At 48.8% G+C, this 14,516-nt stretch overlaps 2 protein-coding genes across 5 annotated transcripts in view; one reads left to right on the top strand and one right to left on the bottom strand.

Annotated features, from left to right (window-relative positions):
- Positions 1-2,904, top strand: part of LOC106628133 (uncharacterized) — a 51,643-nt gene extending 48,739 nt beyond the window's left edge. For both annotated transcript variants that reach the window (XM_088062081.1, XM_014251547.2), the window contains exon 6: positions 136-2,904. In XM_088062081.1, the coding sequence (XP_087918207.1) occupies positions 136-212 (77 nt within the window). In that variant the 3' untranslated portion in view covers positions 213-2,904. The remainder of the gene's footprint in view (positions 1-135) is intronic.
- An 847-nt stretch (positions 2,905-3,751) lies between these two features.
- On the bottom strand, positions 3,752-14,348 carry C13H3orf18 (chromosome 13 C3orf18 homolog). Of its 3 annotated transcripts, XM_014251812.2 has the most exons (6): positions 14,263-14,306; positions 13,414-13,558; positions 10,517-10,912; positions 9,182-9,207; positions 7,575-7,704; positions 3,752-6,298 (listed from the first exon to the last, which is right to left on the bottom strand). In XM_014251812.2, exons 3-6 carry the CDS (start codon positions 10,748-10,750, stop codon positions 6,218-6,220), a joined length of 471 nt encoding a protein of 156 aa, XP_014107287.1. In that variant the 5' UTR covers positions 10,751-10,912; positions 13,414-13,558; positions 14,263-14,306; the 3' UTR covers positions 3,752-6,217. The 3 variants fall into 3 exon arrangements, with proteins under 3 accessions (XP_014107287.1, XP_005522242.1, XP_014107288.1); XM_005522185.3 differs by lacking the exon at positions 13,414-13,558 and having other exon boundaries at positions 14,263-14,348; XM_014251813.2 differs by lacking the exons at positions 13,414-13,558; positions 14,263-14,306 and adding an exon at positions 11,776-11,794.
- Positions 14,349-14,516: the final 168 nt, after the last annotated feature.

Below are 14,516 nucleotides of genomic sequence, written 5' to 3'. Positions count from 1 at the left end.
AGAGCAATGGGAATGTTGTTGGGGAATGGATCCTTGTCACCTCTCAACGTTTTATTGGCTCTGTAAGGAGTACTGGGCAGCAGGGCTCCTGGACCCAAAGCTCTAACCTTCTCTCTCCTGTGATCTTTCCTTTAGGCCTCACTGGTGCCAGGTCTGGCAAAACCACTGGTCTTAGGAGATGTCTGAGCAACATCCCTGCTGCAGCTCAGTAGAGTCCCACCTGCTCATGTCTTGCTGAAGCCAGAGGACTGGAAAGCAAACAGGACTTCTAATGTTGTATTTGAGATTCATTTGTGATAATTTTAGCCAAGTTCTCTCCTGTTGCCTGTGGACTTGCTTACCCCAAACATCCAAACAAGGATTTAGAGGAAGAAATGGCAAATGCCTTGTTGGAGAGTTGCCTTTTACAGTTTGTAGTATATCCTTTGTGATTCTAACAATTTCTCTTTAAAATACTTGTATAACCTGGTGCCTTGCCCTGACACAGAGAGCAGTATTTCAACAGAAGTTGACTCAGCAATTACAGATACAGGAAAGGAAATGTATTTACACATCTATTACACAGCTAATGGCTGTGCTTGTCTGCTGTATCACCTCTGGCAGACTGATGGAGCAGTGCCACCAGTTAAGTTTTGCTGTGTTACCCATAGGGACTGCATCTGAAAGACAGTCTTTGAGTCCTTTATTAACTAGTTTAGAAAGAAAAGCCTTGGTGGCATTTCCAGCTTGCCCCAGTGGCCAGTAACTTGCATGCTTTAGGGGAAAGTTTGCACCCTGATGTCTTAGGGATTGAATCTGAAATGTTTATCTTAAACAAAAATTGTTATGTGATCAGCTCAGGGCCACCTTCTCTATCTTCTGGCCTAGTGGCTTTCCCCCTGAGTTGGATAGCAGCTCTAAGTGCACAGCGCTCACAAGCTTAGTCACAGCCACTGGATTTGATCCCTTCAAAGGAGTGTTTGTAAGGAACCAGTTCTACAAAAGTTGCTTCCTTGCAGAGCCTCGGGATTACATTTAAATTATTCCAATTCAGTCCCTAACATGCGTGTGTGAGGTCCTCTAGTGTCACAACTATGCAAATGAAAGCTGCTGATAGTTTAGTTTTGGGAGACAGCAATAGCCAGTTGGTTTGAGATTGTTGCTGGCTGCTCTCAGTTTCACACTGTTTGCAGGTTTTGTGCTTTTGGTGTCAGAGCTGGACTTGTTAAATTCTGAGGAATTGAGGGTATTTCCAGTATCCAGTTGCAAATAGTGAAATCCTGGTGGTATTTTCCATCTCCTGGATGTTTTGCCTGCCTTTTAAAGGGACAAAGTGGGTATTTCAATTATCTCTGACAGGATGTAAAATTGGCTAGCTTTACAGTGTTAAATATTTAAACAGAACATAATTTGCTTTAAATTTATGGTGGTGCAGAGCAGAAAGCCATGAAATGGATGTATATATTGAACTCATTTATTATCTTTTCATCAGAGTTCTGTTCCCTTGGCAAGTATTTATTTAACACAAGAAAATGTATGCAGAATTAAGAAGGGCTGATTGGAGAGATAATGGGGGAAAAGCGGTTTTTTTTCCTTTTAGGTCATCTTGTTCAGTCCACCCAGTTTAGTACTGATGAGTCCTTATCCCATTAATTCTGCTTAGTAGTGATGAGATTCCCAGTCCTAATTCTGTGTGGTGTCTGATTTGCCCTAAGGGAACTCTCTTGTGTATGGAGCAGAAAACTGCATCACAGCTAATCTTTGTGCCTCCAGTACCAAATAGCAGAGAAATCAAGGACTAAATGGATTAGATCACAGGGACTGACCTAAATCCTGTGCTATGGGATGAGCTGTGCTGCCAGATACGAGGAGGAGTTTGACCCCCAGCTGGTGCTGTGGGGATAATTCCAGGTGGGATGTGATACAAGTGAGTCTGTGCTGCTGATGGTTACATGAGAAGGGGAATTCTGCTGCTCTCCAGTGCACACACAGGTTCAGCTGCAGTTCATGTCTGCATTCAAAGGCCACTCCAGTAGCAGACCAAAATGTTTTACCAACTTCTGTGCCTGATTTCCAGCTGAATTGGCAGGTTCAGTCTCTGTTTGCAAGGCTGTGCTGCCTATTTAATTAACCCCTGCTACCTGAGAGCAATAGCTGTTGTGGTGTGAGACTGGAACTTCAGCTTCTAAATGGATTAGGGATTACATCTGTAAAAGACTCAAGCTTTTCCTGTGACATCAGACAGTCCTTTCTCAGCTGGTGGCATGGAATAGGGGTGCAAACTGCCTTGGCTAGATAGTAAATCCATCTGCTTTAGGTCAGCAGTATTCCTTTGGGAAGTACCTGCAAAGTACTTCTCTTAAAATTAAAAAATCCCCCAAAAATCTAGTCTTTGCTACCTCTTACTACTCTGCTGAAAAACCATGGTAAAAAACTTGTTTCCATGAAAATGCAAGTGCTGCAGGAGAACAAACAGAATTCCACTCTTTTAGGAGCTCTTCCATGTGCCCATAGCTTCAGCTTCCATGTTTACACAGAGAATTAGAATGGAAGTCAATGTCTATGAAAGGTGGGCAGAAGTCCAGACACCTTCAGGGAGCTGGGATCTCTCACTGGATCACTTGTATTGTCTTCTTTGAAATTATAAACATTTTTATTACCTATATAGTTAATTACCTTTTCTGTATAGACAGACCTACCTCGAAGCAAGTACACATCAAGTTTTTTTAAGCTCAGGCAGTTTTGGTCTGACTTGGCCAAAAATAAAAGGTCATTACAGTTGGTTAAATCACAGGAGGTGAGTGAGGTTTGTTGTCTAGCAAAGTTTGGAAGTTCTCCATAAATGGTTTTGGTGAAAGCACAGAGAGTGTTGGCAACTTTCCAATTAACCTTGAAGTTTGTTTTAAATAAAGGTATTCAACAAAAGCCTGCTTTGCCTCTTCCTTGTGCAGCACCCTCAGCACATACACACGTTGCTGGACAAGGCGAGTGTCTCTCGACCTGGTGTTCTGGGGATTTTAAACAAAAATTTGGTCATTCGGGAACAGCCCCAGATTGATACGGAAACAAGAAATAATGAGTATGAGGAATCACAAATGGAGAAAACCAGATAGGCTCCTAAGCCCAAATGTGGGTGCCTAATTCCATCCTTTTGTGTGTCTTGATTGGAACACAAGCCAGTTCTGCTTCACACGTGCACCCAAAAGTCTCCACAGTTGTGTCTTTTCTCCCCCACATTGTTCTGTGGGCTATACAGCTATTTAGCTTTTCAAACAATTAATTCTCTGCCTGAGCATTGCCTCTTCAGCTCCTCTGATAGCTTTCCTAACTGGTCCCAAGATTTGGGGCTGTGGGCCAGATGAGGAAGCAGCAAATCTGAAATATATCGACAATGTCATCATGTTCTGTTCCCCTTGGTGTGGGCAGAGCTGCAGGTGAGCTGCTGAACCCCTGGTCTGTACAGGAATTCAGCCTAAGGATAAATTGGGATTTCTTTTTGTACTCTGGATGCCCAGGACTGGCAGCTGGAAGCTCCTGCCCTCCTGACTTCTCCAGCAAGCCTTTCTGAAGAGATCCGAGTTTCTGTGCTGTAGAATACTAAACTTTGACCCCCACAGAGCTTCCCCTTCTGAATTTTTCACATCTAGTTCAGTTTTTGAAAGAGCAGGAGAATTTACTGCACACAACCAGCAGATTTTCCGTGCTGGGAAACACTCCAGCAGTTTCTGTGGGAAAATGCAAGTGACAGGGGAGAAAGACAATCACACTAGACTTTCATGTAAATAGTTTAATTATATTTCAATGCTTTAAAACACAGAAACACTTGAATTAAATTACATCATAATGCTTCTGCTAAATTATACATCCAAGAACTGTGAGAGGAGGTGCTATAGAACTAAAAGAATACTCCAGTATGAGCCCAGCAATTACCCATAATATTCTTTTAGTCTTATTATCTGTACTTCTTTAAGGGCAGTCACCACAGGACAAAGCCTATCATCACAGGGACAATGGTTCAAGAGAATTCCTCTGTAGGTTTGTTTGTTGTGCTGCAGCACAGGGAACAGGAAGAAGGGCACATACTGGGCTGAGGCATTGAGGAAACAGCTCACACTTGCCTTTTGTTGAGTTTAAAACAACCATTAAAATTCCAATGCTGAGAGTTCTGGGGAAAATTCTGCAATTTAAGACAGCTGGACACCCGTTCTGCCATGTGCATCCCTGTGCTGCTGCAGAGCCTGGAGAGGGGACAGGCAGTGAAGGGAGAAATCAGGTATGTGGCTGCTCTCAGTGAGCACCTGCAGGAGCTGGGAAGTGTGTGTGTGTTGGGAGGTGTTTGTCTCTCAGCTGATCGCTGGGAATACCCACAGACAGACTCCAGATTCTAAGGACCTAATCTGCATTACACTGAGTATTTGTACCCGTGCACCTTCCTTCCAGCAGCATCCCTGGGGGCAAACAGCAGCAGCCTGGGAGTGCCTCCTGCCAGATCTCCTGGCAGTGAGGACTGGGCTGTTTTCCACACTCCAACCCCTAATCTACTCCCAGAAATCCCTAGTTCCAAAAAGACAGCTGGATACTGAAAAACCAAAGCAATTTCGCCCTGCAAAGCTGCCCTGAGGGAAGCTGTGTCAGTGGAAGAGGGAAGGCTGGTAAGGAGCTGTGCCCTGCAGGGGTCAGGGGCACGGGCCCAGAAAAGAGTCTGCATTTAATGAATATGAGAAAAACAATCACACAGGGGAAGAAAACAAAATATTTGGGAGAACAAAAACAAACCAAACTTGCAACAAAGCACATGATACCTGAATTGCCACTCTCAAACAACTCCTTGCATAAAGCTTTAGGTCTGCATTCAGATTTTGGCTTGCCCTGATTCCCTTTTAACTGGTGCTGTGGATGGAATAAAATCTGATTGACAAATGCCTGTAACCACACAAAGATCAGGAGGTGTGATCAGGGTGTGGCTGGGCACTGATGCTGGTCCCTGGCTGCTGTGCTGGTCTGCAGCACTTGGGGCCAGTGCCAACCAAAAGGCTTGTAGCCAACAGGCCCCCACTCTCTTCTTCCTGCAACCCTGAAGGATGCACAGGCAGAGAGAAGCTTCAGGGCTACAGGGAAACCCCTGGCTTACCTGTCTAGTCCCACCTACCTGTTCCTAGCAGGTAACTCGAGCAGAGGCTAACGCAAAGCTCTGTGTTCCCTTCAGCAGGAGGAAGAGAAGGCTCTGACTGCAGGTCCTGGCAGGTAAGGAAGTACAAACCAGCTGTTAGTCATCTCTGGGGGCAGACACTGGGCTGCTGTTGAGCCAATATATGTTTCTCCTTTTTTTAAAGTACTTCAAAGCTTCATCTTTTTTCCTGCATAACACTCTACACTGTAGAAACTTCCCTGAGCCAAAGCAGGAGGGGATTAAAGGTATTGGAACCCTAGGTCTGCTCAACTCCTCTTTGTGGCCCAAGCACTGTTATTCGTAGCTCAGCAGCAGGGCTCACATAGCCAGGCAGTGACAGTCCCTGCCTCTAGCTGTGTGAAATCCCCTCTGTCTATACAGTATCTCTAATTTGGGATATTCAGCCACTTCCTCAGTTGTTATCAGCCAGATATTCACTGTTTTTAAAGCCAGTGAATTTCCTGTGCTTCACCATCACCCTGGTGCACATTTATCAGCAGCCACAGGCTTGGGAGGGGATAATCCCGTGGCTGTGTCCTCCCTGCTGTGCCCCAGGCCACCCCTCAGCTGGGACAGGCAGCTCTCCTGGCTCAGAGGATTTGCCACCAGTCCCACCCAGGACTGGCCAGAGCTGTGGTCACTGCACAGAGGCTCATCCATCACTTTCCAGGGGCCTTGGGCACACAAAGCCAACGGAGAAGGTCTCTGAAATGTGCACCTCTCCCCTTCCCTGACCCAGAGAGCACAGCTGTGTGCTCCAGCAGGTTAATCTACACAAAGCAGGCACTGTTCCTAAGCACAAAGCTTGGTAGGTGGTGTCAGGCAGTGCCAGCCCACAGACTGGAGCTCAGGACCTTTCAGTGGCAACACACACACACCAGAAAATCACCACTGCCCTTACAAAGGGTTTGCTTCCCAGAGTGATGGCACTTCCCGTGCCCATTTGTAACACAAACCAACAGGTGACCAGCTGGGCTCAGTGGATCAGCCATGCTTGAGGGAAGTCACTGCTTTGTTTGCTTCATCCTCCTTGTTCTCAGCAGGATCCCGGAGCAGGGCAGGTCCTGGTCATGCATTGATGGCGTTGGCCACATCAGTGAACACGAGGCGGCTGGGTCTCTGCAGGGCTCCCTGACTCGTCAGCAGCACCTGCAGGGGAGCAGGAGAGCTGAGAGCCAGCACTGCTTGGCTCAGGGCTGTGCTTGGGCACAGGCTGCACACTTGGAACTGCCTTCACCCCTTCCAGGGGAGGCTGCCTGGCTAACAAGGCATTAACAAGGCTGTGACAGGAAAATACAACAGGCTGGAGAGTAAGTCAGTACATCCATGCCAGTTTAAAATCCCCACATCATTGGATTACTGAGTCTCACTATTTATATATACAAAGCAGCATGAAAAGGCTTGAGATATCAAGAAGGCCTGGAAATGTGCCATTGCCTGAACTTGAGCTGTTGTTTTAGACTCCCCCTCTCTTTTTACATTGAATCTTTAAACTCCTGCACTTGCCGAGCATTAGTGAGAGGGATCTGAGGTATCCTGCTGGCCAGTCCCTGGAGAGGATGATTCTGGTTTTACTGTGCTGAGGTTAACTCTGGCCTTACAATTCCCTCCCTTTACTACCTCCAGGTAAGCCCCCTATGTGGGCTACTAGAAGGACCTGATGTTGTCCTAGGATGTGCTACTCAGAGAACAAGATCCTTTGCTTTTATACACCACATTTCCTGCTTTTCCAAACTAATATATTCCATATGTTGCCTATCTTTCATATTCCAACACCTCTCCTTTGTGCTCTTTAGCAGGTTAAAAATGTCTCAAGGTAAGTATTTTATAATTAGTTGTATTTATTATTCGTCTTTCCTTTTCTGCCCACACCAAGCTTGCTACAGATTTTCTAAAGGTTTAGTGTGTGGAAACTGAGAACTGTTTGGGAGAATTCCTGCTCCTGACCAGGAAAACCAGGATATGACATAGGCAACACAGAGCAGCTGGAGAGGAATGCATGAGAAGAAATGTATGTCTGCTCCAAGGACAGGCTTTGTCACTGACTAAGAGACACTTGCTCCAACCATCCCTGCTGGCCTTTAAAAGAGGTTTTTTGTATGGTGGTGGTGGTGACAAAGGTAACAGACAACACTGTGAAGCTGGACCCAAAGAGTGGTGAGAAGCCCTTCTTTCCAATTTCTCCTACCTCTTGTTACTCTGGGCAGGAGAGAGCATCCTGTCAAAGACCTGCCCGACTCCTCAGTTCACCCTAAGCACTCCAAAACTCTCAAGTCCTTATCTGTAGGCCTGGCAGAGATGGGGAAATCCTCCTGAGTTCTTACATAGTTTCCCTACCTGCAGCCCTACAGGATCTCCTTGGCCCTGTAAGAAAGCAGTGCAGGTAGCAGTGGCTGCAGTGACACTCGTGGTGGTTGCTGCCTACCTTGCTCTGTGATGACTGGGAAGATGCTGCATCTCGCCCGTGTTCCAGCAGCTCCTGCTCCAGCTCATCCTGTTCCTCGGTGGGATCAAAGTTGTACATGGGCATGAGCTGGTGCCGTAACTTCTCCAACCTGCCCGTGGGAGGGGAGGGAAAGGGTTGGTTGAGAAGGACAGGGCTCAGGCTGCTTCCCCACCCCACTGCTGAGGCTTCCTCAGGCTGCTTCTCCTGCTGCAGAGATTCTGCTCCTGTGGCTCTTGCTGGGTGAGGCTAAGAACCCACTACACACAGCTGGCAGGAGTGGAAGACACCCAGAGTGCAGTTACAGGGATTAACTGCCGTTGCTAATCTATGTTGGCAGGCATTTACACACAGAGGAATCAGGATTTAAGTTCTTGTGGACCTTAAAAGATTAGGCTTTATGTGGAGGGACAAAAGAAACAGCGGAACATACTGGCTTGGCATTTTGTGACTTCTCCCCCTGTCCCTCTTCCACACCAGCTCATCCTGCCATGTCACAGTCTGCCAGCAGCAGTTCACTTCAAGCTCCAGTGGCCTGAGAGTACTTTAACTCTGGGGCTGAAGTACACAAAATTAAATAGAAAATAATAAACAATAAATAGAAAATTTATTATAGAGATTCTCACAGGGGGCTAATGCCTGTGGACACTGTTCCTACTCTTGTATCTCATTGCTCCAAGAGACAGAGCTATAAATTATTACTCAAAGGGTCTCCTCAGAGATGGATGGATGGTGTTTTCTCCTGGGAAAACACTGAGTCCTGCCTTTGGCTATAGCTGAGTTTTGGAGTAGAAGGAAACACAAGCAATTACTGGCAGTGTCACCACAAATATCTATTTTGGCAAGTGTTAGGATGACACAATCTTCCCCTGCTTCTCTATGGGTTTGCCAGCACAACCATTATCTCCAGCAGCGCTACTTTCACAGGCCAAGCATTGGCTGCTCCTGCAGCAGCACCCAGACCTGGGCTTGGAAATTTTACAGTGGGCAGCAGCACTTTCTAGAAGTCCTGGCCTGACTAGGCCTGCCCCAAGGAGTCAGGGAGGGAGGAGGTACCACAGCTTATGGATCTCCACTGGAGTCCCTGCTGTGAGACGGAAGAATCAAGACATGATGCTCCCTGCATGCTGCTCACCTTTCTATTTTCAGCCACAAGCTTAGCAAGGAAATTAAGACATTAACTCCTGGGCTGAAGCTGCATCTCTGCACTGTGCTGCTTCCAGTTGCTGTCTGCCTGGGATGCAAGAAAACACAGGAATCTGGGAATGGCTGAAACCTGAGATCCACATGATGGAGTTCTGAGTTTCTTTATACACCTATATCCATCTCCCATGTTTTAATGCATCTCATAGGTGAAGTGAGTTTGCAGGATCCCTGACCTCCTCCTGCTCAGCCTTATTCTCCTCCCAAAGCTGTGGAGGAGTCTTTGACACTCTGGTGTCAGAGGCCTGCCCAGTCCCAGGAGTGCAGTGTCCCAGCCTCAGTCAGTGTTCTCACACAGCCATTGCTTACACTCCCCATCTCCTCCTGAGCTCGCTCTGCATTCTGAAGCACTGAGTTCCCTTCAGCCAATAACGCATCTTACTTACCTCTTCCTCTTCCTGATATACAGAACCTGAAGAAGAAAAAGAAGCATCATTACAGCAGTCCCAGTAGGATGGGGAATAGCTGAGAAATTTTGGGAACACAAGAAAGAGAGAGAGAAGGTTGGTGTCACTGTGCACCAAAGTGGGGGAAGGGAGAAGTGACAAGGAAAATGACACTTCATATGCATCATTGTGAGCCTGGCAGCACATCATGTCTAACACTAAGTGCTCAGTGGCCTGTTATTAGGTGTGTTAGCAGGAGTAAGAGTATTAGGGTATTATCAGGTGTAGCTCAGCGCATTTCTGTGGCTGCAGGACACATGATGGAATTTAAGAGTGGATGAAAAAGCTTCCCTTTGTGGTTTTCATGTGTAGATTTCCTACAGCACAGAAGTGCTGCTACCCCCTCCCCAGTACAAAGGGAAGAAGCAAAGAGGGAGGACATGCTTAGGGACTTGCCTCTGCTGGGAAGAAAGGGAGGCTTTGGGCCTCCACAGCCTTGTTCTGAGAACTAGGAACGCTGGATGCTGCTCTTGGGAGCTTTTGACCGTTTCCAGGTTTTCTTAGGGGCTTTTGGAAAAACTCCTCCTGGGGCCTGCAATGAAATTTTGCAGTAGGCTCCTCTGATGACTGCATTAGTGACTCCCTTCCTCGTACGAGGAATGGGAGCTTGCTGCTACCTTCTGTTCTCTGTTGGCAGGGAAATGATCTGGTTACATAAAAGGAGAGCTGAGCTCTTGCACTGCCCATGGTGGGGCCAGAACTGGGGTTTCTGAAAGCTTCTGCCCACATTAATGACAAGGTTAGTGACACACCAAACCCTTAAGGACTGATACCCAGCATGCAGAACCTTGGAAATGCAGTCCAAGATGAGCCTTGCTGAGATGGATTCAGGCCACTTTAATTCAAAAAGAATTACCCCATATCCACAGGGGGGACTAACATGGTTACAACCATGGATAATATGGATTAACTTTCTTGTGGGGCCCAAGAGAAGGTTTAAATCAATGCAGCTGTTCCAGGTAACAAGTCAGAACAGAAACTGCTTTTAATTCCTTTTAACTGAACTTCCCATTGCTATTAAAAACAAATACTGATACTACATATCAGCTCCTAGGCCTGCTGAGCATCCCATTTGGACCTCAGAGAGACTGCAGAAATATTGGAGCACTTGATAAAGGCCTTAAAAAGAAAGGAATCTCAGGAACTATCAGTTCCCAGCAGTTTTGTGTGAGACTTCAATAGAATGCAAATAAATTATTCAGTACAAATCAGTCCTAGAACCTCTAACCACCCTCCACCCTCAAGAGACAGGAATGTTTAGCTGGGCTCTCTTACCATTGCTACAGCCAGCCCAATCACAGTAATGATCCCAAAGGAAAGCAGCATGGTGCTCATGCCAGGTCCAGTGCTGACCACATCGGGGATTTTGGTGCTGTTGAAACTGGTAGTCTCAGGGCTTACAGTGGGTGTTTGTGGCACAGTCACATCCAGATGTGTCCCTAGGTCTGGCTTGGCCGTGCTGGGGGTGCTGCGATGCAAGTCATGCACAGAGGGTGAGCTGTAACTCATCCTGCCAGCTCTTGGTAGCTCCTGTTACCAAGCTGTTGTCCTCTCCCATCAGCTACAGAAGTGCAGAGCTGCCCTTCCAACGCAGGGCCCTCACGTGAGACCTCTCCTGCAGCATCACCTCTGATGGGTTTTCTTTGGGGTGGGAACCACACTAGACTTGGCCTAGGAGAGAATGAGAACAAATGAACAGTGCAGAGCTCTTGGAGACAGGCACAATCTTTCCCACGGTTCCCCAATTCATCAGCACAGTTTTGCAATGCCTGTTCAAAATAAGAAAAATGGTTTTTAAGCATTCTGAGAGCCCCCAAAGTCATGCCTGATTCACCTGGAGTTGGTGATAACTCTCCCCTCTCTACTCCAGCTCTGTCTCCTTGCAGTAACTTGGAGATCTGTGTGGGGACAACCTCAGAGCCCTTGTCTCTGGTGTACCCCAGGCTGAACCAGGTGGTCTCTATTTGCCCCAGGACAGAGCATTTTCCTACTTCTGTCTCTTCCTTCTAATTTTTGGAAAGCTGCATTGATCCCCTTACCAGTGGGAACATACCCAATAAGATGACATTCAGCTGTGAGGTATCCATATCTCAGCATGCTTTTTATTGAACCCAAAGTAGGAGCTCCCTGTTGTGGTGAGTCCCTGCACTATCCATTACTCCACTGCTGCTCATCCCTGCTCATTGCTGCTCTGGAAAGGGTGGGTTGCATCAGTCCTCCATCAAAAGACACCAAGTATTTCTCAATCCCTCATGAAAGCACCCACTCAAGCTTAGTCATGCACTGGCAATTATCAATATTAATTTTAAAATTAGTCCAATTTTGGATTGGAGTCGTGAAATTTGATAGATCTGTTCATGCTGAGAACTTTAATTGCTTCATACTTCTACTGTGCAAATGATCAAGAGTTGCAAAACACCATGGGATGAGCTTATGGAAAGTATTTGCACACTTTGTTTGTAAAAGCACTGTATGTAACTTTAGATCATCAGTTGCTTCCCTGAAAACACAGCTACCTCTGGAGCTGAGCTGACCTGAGAACTTCTGTAGCAGTTCTCTGGTAATTTCTCTGCAGTTTAGCAGACATTACATCTCTGGGCTGGAATGCAGCTGGGACAGAGGGGTTAGCGAGCTCTGAAGAGAAAAAGATGTGCCTGCAAAGAGAAACGAGCCATTGTTCAGCTCCCCTCTGTTCATTGCAGACAAGGTTACTGAGCAGTTCCCATACTGTGGTGCCTGACTGCTGTCCACAACTGCAGGAAGCAGTGTGATCAACATCTGCCACTAACAACTGGAGCAGGGAAACCACCCCAGGCAAGCAGCACCAGGCTGTGCCGTGGTCAGCCAGCAGCTGGGGTAGTCACCTCCACTTGTCCTGCAGCTCCCTGAGCAGGTAAATGCCTTGCCACACATCAGGGCCTATCTCAACCTCCTGGAAACAACTTTGTGAAGCAAATGGGAATTCTGAATTGCCTGGGAGACTGTGGGAGCTGTCAAACTCCTTGGAGTTTCCAGAAAAACTTGAATACTAACGGTTCTGCTCTGGTCTCTCCTAACATTGTGCTGGGTCACGAGTTCATTGCAGATGAAGGGGACTGTGCCCTTCACTGACCATTAAGCCCAGCACTCTGCTTAAACCACGGGGCTTCCATGGACTTCTCCAGCCATTACTGACCACAGCTGAGCTCAGGTGTAGTGGACACTTGGGCACAAAGACGACAAATTTGAAATCATTGTCACAATAACACCAGTAGCAGCAGCAGCAACAGCCCAGCAGGGAAAGAATTATTGAGCAGATCAAGCAACTGCTCAGGCAGAATCCATCAATTTGTGCTATTCAGGGAAATTTTCCATTATGATAATACCCATTTTTTAAAAAGCCACTACCAAGGAAATAAGATGTGGAAAAAGAGCCTAAGTGAAAGGAGTGAAGCAGGCCCAAGGGCTTTGTATAGTATGGCTTTAGATCTTGAACAGCTCCTGAATTTTGGAAACAAAATGGGTTAGGCCTTCAGCTGAATGTGGTGTCAGTTCTGAAAAACCAAAAAAGGCTGCCTGAAAATGAAGCAGCTGAAAATCTGGTTGAGGGAGAATGGGGGTTCTTTTTCTTGCTCTTAGTGTCCTGTTCATGCTGAAGGATTCCTGTGCCCACAGACCTAGCTCTAAAAGCAGTCCTGTGTCAAAAATTCCTGACCTGGCTTAGACAACCATTTCCATGTCCAGATGTTTCTGCCCCCCAGCTCCTCCTGGTCCAAGCTGCAGACAGTCATATAGGGAGACTGAGTGCAAGGATGGGCAGAGCCCACAGCTTACACGGCAGAGCTGGGGTGGATCATCTTTCCCTAACACCCTCCTTTCCCAGTTGTCATCCTGGTGCTGGAAGTTTGATCTGCAGGCTGGGCACACTCCAAGCCTCCGATGGCAGCTGTAAGGCCGGGGACAGCTACTAGCTATCACTGGCAGGTTCCAGCATAGTCCATGCACAAATAGAACAGAAGAGGAACCAGATCCTCAGCTGCTGCCAGCTGGCATTGTTCCACTGCCTGCACCAAGAGAGCTCGCACAGCCAGGGCTGCTCTGCTGGGCTCTGCTGGGTCTGCAAATAAGGAGAACACGTTTGTTTCTCTCCCAAGTCAGCATTTTCAAACTGATCTCTGATAGGTGCTGCTTACTTCTGAGATGCAGAAAATTGTTTTGGGCCCCAACCTCGAGCCTTTTCTGAAGTTTTGGTTTTAAACTCTCCGTGCTGCTGCTTCATCTTGGGTGTGGCAGGAACAGAGATTTGTGTCACAGGGGTGAAGATGGGTCAGAGGGTCTCTGGATGAAGAATAATAACAAGTATAGTTTCTGCATTACTTCACCAAGATGAAGTATCTCTAGTAATTCAGCAATGGAAGCGGCACTCTGTTGCTGCTGGCAACGGGCTGTGGCTTCCCAATGGGTGAACTTCTGGCTTCCCCCATCTCTACTCCAGAGCTGACCAGGCTCCAGGGCAGCGGGAAAGTCCGGACCGTGTGTGCCCGCTGCTCCGGAGCTGCCCGGCTGTCACCCCGAGAGGGGCATGGTCCCACCCCACCCTGGCCCAGGCACGGGGACCCTCCCAGCAATGTCACCGCTCCTGAGATCCCGCTCTGACACGCACGGCAATGGCAGCGACCGCCCCGTCCCGTGCGGGCAGTGCCACCGCACTCGGCCGGGGGCTCCAGCCCTGAGGGCAGTCCCTCCTTCCCCATCCCGAGGAGAACTTTCCAGGTGGATAACGGGGCACGGGGCCCTTCCCCTGCCCAGGCGGAGCTGGCTCAGCCGCGGGCTCACAGCCGGCTCCCCGCGCTGCGCTGCCGCCGCCCCGCCGGGCCCGCCCGGGACACGGCCGGGCCCGGCCGCCGAGAGGCCGCGGCAGCCCCGCAGTGCCCGCGAGAGGGACGGGACGGCGCAGCCGAACACCCCCGCGGCCCGGTCCGGCCCACCCCACTCCCCCCTGGAAGCGCTCCCCGCGCCGGGGCGGCCGGGCCGGCACTTACTGCGCGCTCCCGCTGAGGCGTCCGGTCCCCCCGGGGCGCGGGCGGGGCGGCCGCCGGGGGCCGCGCCGGGGGCCGGGAGGGCCGGGCCGGGCCGGGCCGCGCCGCTCGGCTCCGCGCGCACCGCCGCTGGTCCCGCCCCCCCGCACGCTGCTCCAGGCCATTGGTCGGCGCTCGTGGGGCTCGGCTCACGATTGGTTGGTGCGGTTGTCACTCATGCGCGCGGCGGCGGCGGGCCGGCGGCGCGCTCGGGAGCG

This window comes from Pseudopodoces humilis, chromosome 13, assembly GCF_049639895.1.
Source record: "Pseudopodoces humilis isolate 2021_Gansu_Grassland_sample_001 chromosome 13, ASM4963989v1, whole genome shotgun sequence".
Lineage (NCBI taxonomy): Eukaryota > Metazoa > Chordata > Aves > Passeriformes > Paridae > Pseudopodoces > Pseudopodoces humilis.
This window is presented reverse-complemented; position numbering and strand designations above follow the sequence as displayed.